The 12,033-nt window shown below is 31.3% G+C and overlaps 1 protein-coding gene across 3 annotated transcripts in view; it reads left to right on the forward strand.

Moving 5' to 3' along the window:
* Positions 1 to 12,033, forward strand: part of CSMD3 (CUB and Sushi multiple domains 3) — a 586,072-nt gene that overhangs the window by 495,120 nt on the left and 78,919 nt on the right. For all 3 annotated transcript variants that reach the window (XM_068182735.1, XM_068182715.1, XM_068182726.1), the window contains 6 exons: positions 70 to 247; positions 2,322 to 2,467; positions 5,378 to 5,458; positions 6,611 to 6,724; positions 10,853 to 11,041; positions 11,424 to 11,570. In XM_068182735.1, the coding sequence (XP_068038836.1) occupies positions 70 to 247; positions 2,322 to 2,467; positions 5,378 to 5,458; positions 6,611 to 6,724; positions 10,853 to 11,041; positions 11,424 to 11,570 (855 nt within the window). The remainder of the gene's footprint in view (positions 1 to 69; positions 248 to 2,321; positions 2,468 to 5,377; positions 5,459 to 6,610; positions 6,725 to 10,852; positions 11,042 to 11,423; positions 11,571 to 12,033) is intronic.

The following is a 12,033-nucleotide window of genomic DNA, read 5'->3' on the forward strand; positions in this document are numbered from 1 at the left end:
CTTTTATATATTCTAAGTAGAATGCAAGAAGCATTTACTGGCTATTTTCAAAGAGTGTCTTTTTTATAGCTCTGTGTGGAGGAAACATAACTGCAATGAATGGCACCATATACTCTCCAGGATACCCTGATGAGTATCCAAATTTTCAAGACTGCTTCTGGCTTGTAAGAGTACCACCTGGGAACGGAATTTACATCAATTTCACAGTTCTCCAAACAGAGCCAATATATGATTTCATAACTGTCTGGTAAGAAAACACTTTTGGATTTTGTTTAATCTTCATGTAGCACTATATAACCAAATATGAATTTAAAAGATTTGGGATTTTCCCCTTGAAACTTGGTGTTCTCTCTAGGAGAAATGACTGAGTTGCACCAATCCATGTTTTCCAATGGACCATTCTCTAGATAACCCTGGACAAGAAATCAAAAACAATAATAGTGTTTCTCAGTTTGTCAACAAAGAAAAGCATACAGAGGTATGCTATAATAGCTCATCAAAAATCAAGAGAAATAACACTTAAGAAAGGAGCGATAAGGAGTTTAGATGAATGTATTAGTGTTTTAGAAAAGGACTACTAGAAATTAAAGTAGGGCAACACTTCATTCATTTCTTCCAAGCTGGTTTCTTTTATTCTCAAAAGTACATCAAATGAGAGACTCTTTTTGTATTCGGCTGTGAAAAAATCAATTAAGCTAACAATAACTGTAAACAAATTCTATTCTCTGTGTACTTGGATCCACCCACATCTGTCATGGCTCTGCATGATGACTCTCAGCAGCAGCCTATCACATTAATCCCTCTACCACATATTTCAAGACATTTAATGGCTTTAGTCCTCATTTGTACACATGTGTAAAAAATGTATTATATACATGATGGCTATTTAATTATGTAGCCTATACCATTTCTGAGATACTTTTTATTTATAGTGCAGATCAAAAATTTCATAGCAGTTTCCAATGCAAAAAACCCTTATTTGATTCGCAATTCAAATGCTTCCAAACATACAATTTCCCTGATAAAAAAGAAGGGAAAGGTTCAATGTGCCATAAATTGGACAAACATATTGCTACAAAATTTTCAAAATAAAATATATCCATATTTTTATTTTGATTTTTTAAATTTATTATGCTAATAACTATTGAAAAAATAACTTTAAATTAAAACATCTAATGCTTACTATTTGACAATTCTAATCTGGAAGGAAGCAAGGATGAACATTTAATACTCTTGTATCTGTGCTGTTCCACTGTTGTTTAGTACTAAATTTGTTTCAATTTTTCTATTGAAATGAGTATTTCAATAGAAATACTCTACTCCAGAATACTACTACTCCATAAGGTAGTAATGATCTTTCGAGCATTACATGTATTGTCTAAATCATAATAAATAGTACAAAATAATATCAGTACATTCATATGAAGAAGGATTCAAGAAATTTATCAGCTGCATATCATACTCAGTTTTGGTTAAAGCTACCAATAATTATATTAATTCCTACCTGTAGTGGTAAACCATGACACTATCTGAGTCAAAAAATTTATAAAATTCATAACACAGCAGCACATTGATTGAGAAAACTTTGAATCACTCATAAAAACAAAACTTTAAATCAGTTCTTATCTAGCCATACATACTATAAACTATAAATAATAACATTAAAACTGTTAATTAGGCGGGAAAACCTACGTTAAAAAATGCTGTCAACAGAGCATATCTAAAAGTAACTTAGAATAAGAATTGCAAATAAAATGTTCATTTATTAATGTCAACATCCAGGTTTCAAGGGGAATCTTGTATTCAGTAGTCTGTGAGCATTTTGGGTTTATTTTTGCTAAAGCCAATATTCATTCTTGTCTTTTTAATTTATGTTATTAATTAATTATAACAGCACTATTTATCTCTTAAATTTCCTAGAAATTATCAGATTCGAAAAACTGGAGGACACGAGCAGTTATTAGTTTTATATTTTTTCTGATAGCCATATTTGAAAGCATAGATACAAAAATGTGATCAGAGGTTGTATGGCAAGTAGATGAAGTACAATCACAAAGTCCGTAATTTTGAGTTGGCTGAAATTTTTATTAGAAAATAAGAATTTGACTTTCAATAGGTGGTTGAATTAGTATTCAGTCTACATACAGGAAGGTCTTCAGCGCTTGTGTCTGTTTTATCTTATTTTAGTTGTATCATGCCTTTTAGCCTAATCTAGGGAAAATTTACTGCAATCACTTAAAATTTGGAGAAATCATATTAATTTTTTGAAGCAAAGAAATAAAGAAAATAAACAAAAAATTTATTCTGTTTGTTTTTCTTAGGGATGGACCAGACCAAACTTCCCCTCAAATTGGACAATTTAGTGGCAACACTGCACTAGAATCAGTCTATAGCACTTCCAATCAGATTCTGATAAAGTTTCACAGTGACTTTACTACCAGTGGCTTCTTTGTACTTAGTTATCATGGTAAGTGTGACAAATGAAACTTTTTCACTGTTTTTACTGGTCACTGTAGGAAGACAAGGCATAAAAAAAATCAGTTGTTTTTTCTAAGAAGAGTTGCTATTATTAATATGATTGACCGCTACTAGGGTAATGTAAACATATGAAAGACTAACATGAATGATGAAAATAAGTTATTTTCTTGACCAGATATTAAAACTTACTATTATTCAAGCAAAAATAAAAAGATTGCACTATGATGAGACATGAACAAAGAAGGCAGCATCAAGACCCTAAAGTTCAAGGTGCACATAGTTTTACTTTTTACAATGCTTCTAAAAAGCATTTGAAACCTAAGTGTTTTGGGGGAACATTAAATTTCTTTTTGACATTTGCATATTTTGGAGTAAGTTTTCTTTTTGTAGAGATGCCAGTAATAGTGAACTATACCTATGATATGTTCTTTACTACACTATATAGTTCAATGATAGTGAGCTAAATAATGTAGTTAATGTTAATTAACTTGAATTAAATACTGATTGAATGAAAATGTGTATAAATTAATTCACTGAATTCTACCTCATTTTGTAGTCATCCAGACCCTCTGTGTCCAAGTGTCTTGTACATTTCTATAATTACAAGGAAACAGATTGAGAAGTAAGGGTGGGTTTAGGTGCTTTGTGAATGCCCATTGGATTGAACATCCTAGGAAACACGAACAGACTACATCCTGTTTTCTGGATCCTGGTCCAGTTTTGTGACTAGAAGACTTTGGTTTTGACTTATTAAAGACAGTGGTGAATATAGATAGACAGAATTGATGGGATTAAAGGAGCTTTAAGCTAAGCAAAACAAAACAGAAAAATACATAAAGTCTATAATGAAAAAAAAAACCATGAGCAATTGATTGTGGCGTAGAGACCCCAGCAGGGCTAGGCAGAGAGGAATCAGAATTTCCATTCCAAATCTTGGCATCTATATTGCATATAACAAATTGCAAAGGACAAAATGACATTTTGTATTAATTAATGAATCCATATATATCTACTAATATGTCAATATATGACCAAACATATGCTAAAATGCTTATGGAATCATAGAATTATTCAGATTGGAAAAGACCTTTTAGATCATCAAGTCCGACTATGAACCCAAGACTGCCAATTCTACCACTAAACCATGTTGATAATTAGCACATTACATGTCTTGTAAATACTTCCAGGGATGGTGACTCCACCTCTTCCCTGGACAGCCTGTTCCAGTGCTTGGCAACCCTTTCGGTTAACACATTTTTAGTAATATCCAATCTCATATGGAGTAACTTGAGGCTATTTCTTCTGGTTTAGTAATTTGCTAGTATTAAAGTGTTTCTAAAGATCTCCTCTTACTTGTTTCTTTTGTTGTGAAAATTGTCATACACATGTGTGGGCCCTAATGCGCAATAAAGATGCAAACTGAGCAGCACAAAGATTACTTATAAAGAAACTTAAAACTATTTTTGTACTAATGCTGTCAAGATAAATAAATCTCTCTGTATCTTTGAGTCCGTGATCATATCTGAACAAAAATTATAGTAATAAAGGAAAGGCAGTCAAGGAGTCAAATGAATGCAAGGAGTAAAATTTATTTAAAATAAATAATTTTCTATTAAAATTAATGATACTCCTGATACCCTAAAATGAGAGACATTTGAGATAAATTGTAGGAGTTCTTTATTAAATCAATTTTTAATTATGTTCATGATTTTTATTATTATTTTTCTTAAGATATAAACAGCACAGCTGTTTCATGTTTAATTGGTGTGTTTTATTGGTTTGGCTTTCTGACTGACTGATTTAAGTAGATCTTCATTACCTGACTGCAGAAAAGGAGTGTAATAAGAAGATATCAAATAAGGGTGACTCATTAGTAACAAAAGGTCTTATTTACAGTATAAATTTTGTGATTTTCAAAAGTTTGACCAATTAGAGTACTAAAGGATCCAATCACATGAAGCAACCAAGAATGTGTATTACTGAAGCTGAACTGTCATCTGCTATAAATAGATGGTATTTTGTGCTGAAGAGAAATGCTATAAACCAATGCTGTATGAAAATGTAATATTAATGAAAACCAAGCGTACTTCATCCTGAACGTACACTTTAACACAGGGAAGACTCCACTGTAGGTAAAAAATATGTCAAAGTGATTTCTTTTGTCAGATTTATGTCCTGATTGTATTAAGATCAGGTTGTATTTTGTCTGTCTCCAAACATGGGCCCATTTTCATTGGATCTCTGGGGGAAAAAAAATCAGTCTATACCACTTCTACATACACTTCCTATTTATTTTTAATTTATTTGATGTGGTTACCTTGCCTGGCTGCTGCATCATGTGCTAAATCTCAGAACATTATTTCGTGTCAAACTTCAAATGAAAATTTTGAAAGCAGGATTATTCTCTGATACTATCTACAGGTTATGTGTACTCCACAACTGTTTATTTATTAGGAAATTTCACATTCAAAATGCTTCTGTCCATTAGTTATGCCTCTGTGTAGAATCTTCGGGATTCCAAAACTTGTATTTATTGCAAAATTTCAAAAGTGGATGAGTTCAAAAGTAAAATTGTATCATGAAAAGAAAACCATGCAAAGCAATGATTGAAAATGCAAAAATATTTTTGACTGGAATTGCTCAAGTGATAAAATTGGCAACCACTTCTAAACTTCTTATGTTATTTATAAAGAAGATTTCACCACTAAAACTAAATAGCTAATTGAGAATGCAGACACAATGTCCAATGTTTTCATTTCCTTTATTTTGATTGTTTTGAAAGTTTCAATATAAATTGAGTTTTTATGTTTATTCCGCTAATGTGGATATTAAATCTGTTATTTCATGGCTATGATAACTATGTTTGAGAATGTCAACTGTGCTTTGTTCCTGTTTATAGCCTATCAGCTCCGTGTCTGCCAGCCTCCAGCAAATATACCAAATGCTGAAATTCTAGCTGAGGATGACGAATTTGAAATAGGTAATATTAAAACAAAATAAAATAAAAGCACACAATTTGTTTACGAAATAAACTTACTGTGCACAGGGTGCTTTTCAGAATGGAAATCGTATTTGTAATATTTTAGATTTTTATTTGAAAATACATTTTTTAAGAAATCATTCCTCTTCCTTAAGCATCCTGAATCCCATCCATGTTTCAGAGATAACACATAAGTAATACAATAACTCTTTGTAATTGACCTAATTTCAAGATACATTTTTCATAGTATTTAATATAAAACATTATTTTACACTGAAACAAACAAACAAAACCCATAAGAAAACATGTAGAAAATGGTATATTCTGTGCTAGAATTAAGATTCTGTGACCTAAAAAGTAAAATCAAATTTGTAAAAGTTATGAGGATCAGAGAAGGGGATGACATTGACTTTCTGAGACATGTTAATAATATTACTTAGCCACCTATACTTCAAAGAAATATCATTTATGATCTGATTTCAGATGTCTGGTGAGCTAGTTTGGCTCATGTGATGGCAAAGAAAATAATTTTTTTAGTATATGCACCAATATATGATGAGTTATATGGTCACAAAGGCAAATTACTTTTTTTTTTTTCTCTGTACTATGGGCCAAAGAGAACTGCTGGGATATGCAGTTTTTTACTTTTATTGGTATATAAAATTGTATGAATTTTTGGTTTCTTAATTAAAAAATGGAAATGTCTTCTTTTCAAGTGTCAGATCTCGATAGCATCAACAAATCCATTTGCTATTTAATTTTTTTTCCCTCAGGATTGTATGAATTACTGACTTGATCTTAGACCTTTATTTCGTTCCATAATGGTTATCCTATAAATTATATTGCTTAAAGCTCTGTGGACATTTGGTTCACATAGCATTAGTCAAACCCAGACAACTTAGCAAACTATCTAATAAATAATGTGGTAGAGAGGAGTGATAGATGCAGCACAGTGTGCAACACAAAGCTCATTTACCACATTTCTTAGACTAATCAAAGCTGTTTATGCCAGAGGTCATTTAGCCCATTGTATAATATGATGGTAAGAAACTTCATTAATCAATAATGTTTTCAAAGCTAAAAGTCCCAGTTAATTGCTGTTTAATGTTTCTTTTGTTTGTGTGTTTTGCCCTGTGTTGTTTTTCTGAACAGGAGACATAATAAGGTACCAGTGTCAACCAGGCTTTACACTGGTTGGTAACGAGATTCTGACATGCCGACTAGGGGAAAGACTTCAGATGGATGGAGCACCACCTACTTGTCAAGGTTTTTTTTCCTTTTTATTTTCTTGCTGCCAGACCAGTTCAGTAGTGATTCCTTAAATAACTGCTACATCTCTTTACATAAGACAGCATACTGAAACAATTTCAGACTTTTGATAATTTATCACAATATATCACTCTTTGTTTTGTTTTGTATATGTCAGATATTAATGCAAAATAATTAGTAATCTTTTAATAAACTTCACAAGTAAAAAAAGGCTGCTACTCTACTTTGTGAAAATAATTTCATAATTCCTTTTTTTTTTCAGGGAGTCTGTTAAATAATGAGACTCATTTTCTCTACAGCATAATAGTATGAAAATTTATGTGGGAATTTTCAAAAACACTAAATTAACTTAGCATGGATTTGGGTGAACAAGCTCACAAAATAATTTTTCAGTGAAGTTTTATGTACTTGCATTTTTTATTCAATGTATTCTAAAAAATTATGTTTTCTGCGTGTGTGTTTGCACGTTTTTGTTCACTTTTTCTCTTATTGAGAACTGCAAACAGAGAGATAATGCCATCTCATTGCTAAGGTCAAAACGATTACAGTCCTGCCAGCCACTAACATCACATTTTAAACGAGTCTTTATTAAGCTGAAATTTGATATGTTAAGGTAGAATAGAATATAATTTTTCTTTCATACCAAAGTGCTTAGGGAACAAATAAACATCAGCCTTGCACATGTTTCATTAAAAAATGGAATCTCTTTGTGATTCTAGTGATGGGCATGAGTTTATGTTCTCTTACTAATTCTTGCATTTTTATCTGGAAGGATAAATAAGGACCTAGAGTTATAAACATGTATGATAAAGCTTTTTCAAGAAAAAAATATCAAACCAAAACACCACAGCCTCATAAAAGTATAAATTATGTAAACAAAAGCCATTTTGAATACTGCTAGTTTCTGTGATATTCCTTTGTTATCCATCTGTTCCTGAGCTTAATATTCTAACATCTACCGCAGGATTAAAATACTTTACCAAATCAGTCACAATAAGTGTGTTTGATTTACGTTTGTATTATACGAAAAATACTGCCATCTGGTTTTTTCTACCAATCTGACATTTTGGTGTGTCCTTCTCCAGTAATTTTAATGCATTAACATATCCATTAAACAATCATGATGAAAGATTTATTGGGCAAAATAAATTAATTTTGAATAAATCTACTAAATTTACAAGTAAATCTTTGGTATTTTACTGTTTCTTAGCATTTTCTAAAATTACAAAATGGTGCACAATATAGATGTTAAGAAATTAAACATCAGTATATTAATTTTTAGGACTTTATTATTACTATAATATTCACCTAAGCTTTCAGCTGAGAATTAAAAAAAATGTTATGTAAATATACTTTTGCTTTCTTTCCTGGAAAGCTGGAAGGGTCTACACTTACAACTGAATAAGCTGTTTTCCCCTGATTTTATGGATGAAAATATGCTGAAGTCAAAATCATTCACAGCACTATGTGTGGTTCTTAAAAGTTCAAAATGAAATTGAAATGTGAGCTTCATAAGAACTTTTACACTGATAATTTCTGAAAATCCAGACATTTAGTTAGATACAAATGTGTCTAGAAATAGCTTCCAACAGCCCAATTTAAATTTAAATCCTAACTTGGCAGATGTATAGCATTTAATAGGTGGAAAGCCATAGTAACCTCCAGGCATTGCTTTAAATGTTAAAATGATGTAATATTAGATAGGGAAAATGGAGACATATGTGCTGATCCTGAAATGTTCTCTCAGTGCATGTTGCTGAAGGCATATTTGTATTCAATGCAAGATCCAAGACAAAATCTCAAGAATGATGACTTCATTTACCATAGCTAATCTTTTATCTGCCAGATATGAATGCTAAACATTGGTTTCAATGCTAAATATTAATTCAGTGCTCTAATAATTTCTGTTTAAAGCAGAATGAAATTAACATGGTCTTCAGAGTTAGATTCAGAAAATTAAAAAAAAATTTGCAAAAGAATTTGTCAAATTGTGTTAAAAATGACCAGTCCTATTGGCAACCTAGAAAAAAAAGGTAGCATATTTTCTTTTATCTTTATTAATCTGATATTTAAATTTGAGGATCACAATATATCTTACATTTCAGTAATGAAAGATGAATAGAGAGCTTTGTGGAATCTAAAGGCAGCAAAAATACATGCCAAAAAAATTCTTTCATGATTTTACTATATCGCATTTGTCTATGAGTAAGCTACCATACTTCATTGTGCAGAGTATAACACACTACAAAGGAGTCACTTTCAAGGAAAAGTCTCAGTTCTTCTGTTGGTTCATATTAATATTAGTTTATGAATTCTTTTCACTGGGTAGAGCATTTTTTTTTTAACTTAATACTGTTAATTCCTGATGCTTTAATCTTGCGCACATGTTATATGCTTTAGCCAGTATAGTGGCATTCAGATTAATTTTTCTTTAATTTTTGACTTGAAATTAATTGATACCTACATTCAAAATTAATCCATAAGTAAATCTGAAGAATGCTGCTGAGCAAAATTTAAGTAACATAAGACTACTATCAGTCTTGAATCCAATACATTGCAGTAAATATATACTAGATAAATTAGGAATTCCTAAAAAAAAAAATTGACGCAAACTATATTTAATATTTATTTGGTAATTTTAGTTATTACATGTTAGTTTACATCATATTTAGAACTGTTGAAAACTATGTCACTTTTTTCCTCAATTTTTCTTCTGTGTGTGCCAGTTGATTGAGCATTTCTTAAAATTCTTGTAGATTTCCTTTAGATGTGAAAATACTAAATTCCACTAGTTTAGCCTATTTCTATCATCTTACTTAGTTAAAATAGAGTATTTTCCTAACAGAGCATGGGACTTAGCCTTTAATTTTCTTTCAAATTTGCTTCTACTTACAGGATAAAATGAAAATTTCAGAGTAAGAAGATTCAAACTATATTTTGCATCATAATAAGGGGACGCTGAGAATATTCTTTAATTGTATCTCTTACCTGTATACATTTTATGTATACAGAGATACATTTTTTCTGATTCACGTGAAACTTAGCTACTCAATTCTCAAGGGAATCTGTTCAACAGAAACAGTCTTTAAATTCTCTATACAATTCCTGAAGGTTCTTTAGCTGAAAAGCCTGAAATTAAGGACAGTTGGTAAGGCAAAACCAGCTGCAGATGAATGTAGCCAGATTACTGTTATGCTCTTCCTGCCACATATTTTTTTATAAATATATGTCTCTATGTACGTATAAAGCTGAGAGGATTACTTAATTTTCTTGAGATATGTGTCACAAGTGGTACAGCACTGTAATTTGACAGCCAGATTTGGGCCATATGAGATTTGTTAAGTGGGATGGAGGTGCTGTATTCAATCTCTTCTTGAGTAATTGAAACAAACACAGGACATGAGAAACAACTTTTGAAGTTTAGCAACTAGATGGTAATTTGCAACCGATATATAAATATTTTTTAAAATATGTGGGCAGATACAGTTTGTCAAGATCAGTTTGGATGAGTTTGCGGAGGGTTGGACTAGATGATCTTCAAAAGTCACTTCCAACCCAAATATTATATGATTCTTACAAAGTTTTTTATGAAGATAAATACTCTTTTCTGCTTTCCTATGTTCTTTATCTCTCTTTTTAATACAATTACTTTTTCAACATAAAACCTGATTCTTATAATTAATGAGACAAGGTTATTTCCAGCGTTCTTGAGAAAACTAAGATCCTTTTATTTTTCTTGTGTAACTCAGGACTAACTCATTTTCATGTAGGAGTTAGTTGTCAGTATAAAAAGATTTCAAAGCTCCTGTTTAGCAGTGTTAGGTTCTGAATGTACTGAAGGCATTTGATCATATATCATGAGGCAAACATATTTTTTTAAAAAAACTTCCAATAACATGATAATGCTAACTGTTTCTATTTAATGAGATGGTTATTCTTGTAGACCTAGTGAATCCAAATAAATTCAAATTTAAATCCCTTCATCATATTTTAATGAACCATGTTGCTCAATTTAAAGAAATAGAATGAATTATGCAGTTCTTTATAATTCAGGAAAATCTCATCAATCACATGCAATAGAAATAATAGCCTTTAGATTTTTTTGCCAATTTTTCTGTTTCACAGTGCTCTGTCCAGCCAACGAAATGCGTCTGGATTCAACAGGCGTAATACTGAGCCCTGGATATCCTGACAGCTACCCAAACCTCCAGATGTGTGCATGGACCATTACTGTGGAAAAGGGTTATAATATCAGCATGTTCTTTGAATTCTTCCAGACAGAAAAGGAATTTGATATACTTGAGGTTTTTGATGGTAACTATAGAATACATAACTTTGGATGATACCTTTTCTATATCATTGTTTTTTATATTGCTTCTGTCTAATTACTATTTTTTATGCATATCATAATTTTTCAGTATAAAAAAATCTTAGGCCATTCTTTTGATTTGTTATGCTAAAAAGAACTGTTGGATTACTTTATTTTAAAATTGCACTTCATACTGAGAAATAATTTTTTTTGAGCAAATATATCACTTCCAGTTATAATGTATTTCAATTTTTTAATTCAAATTATTCTGCCATTTGCTTGAAGATTGTTTTGCATATATGTTGTGTTCATATGTTTTATTGTATGTTATTTTATACTTTGTAACTACTTCTTCCCTTGTTTTTTTTTTCCTTCCTTTGTACCAAGGACCAAATAGTCATAGCCCATTGCTCATATCTCTCAGTGGGGACTATTCATCTTCTCTAAATATTACCAGCAATGGCCATGAAGTATTTCTCCGGTGGTCAGCAGATCATGGCACCAATAAAAAAGGTTTCAGGATAAGATATATAGGTATGCAAATGTGACTTTTTATAATATGCATAAAATTTTAATGTGCAACAATTTGTTTATGTGAAAAGGGTAATATAAGCTATGTTTGGCATCCTTAATTATCAAACTGAAAGGAAATCCAATCTGTTCTATATATATGAATCTAATGACCCTTATCTTGTGAGGAAAAAAATCCCCACACATGTGCTCTGAAGAGAATTAATAAAAGACAGGGCTTTAAATGGCATAAGCCTGTACTAAAGAGAAAAGAAGCAGCTTTCCCCTTCTACTTCCCATTCATTCGCACTTCGGTGCCTCTTCACACTAGGGTGTTTTTCTAACAAGATCTTCATGCTATTCATCATTAAGAATTTTGGTGGGACAGGGAAAAGCATTGCAACGAGGCAGGAGTTAACAGCTAGAAAGCAGAAAAATATGAGACCCTGAAGGGTTGAGCTCTTTAATTTAAGGTTCAACACAAGCA

The sequence above is a fragment of the Anomalospiza imberbis genome, chromosome 1 (genome assembly GCF_031753505.1).
Source record: "Anomalospiza imberbis isolate Cuckoo-Finch-1a 21T00152 chromosome 1, ASM3175350v1, whole genome shotgun sequence".
In the NCBI taxonomy this organism is placed as follows: Eukaryota; Metazoa; Chordata; class Aves; order Passeriformes; family Viduidae; genus Anomalospiza; species Anomalospiza imberbis.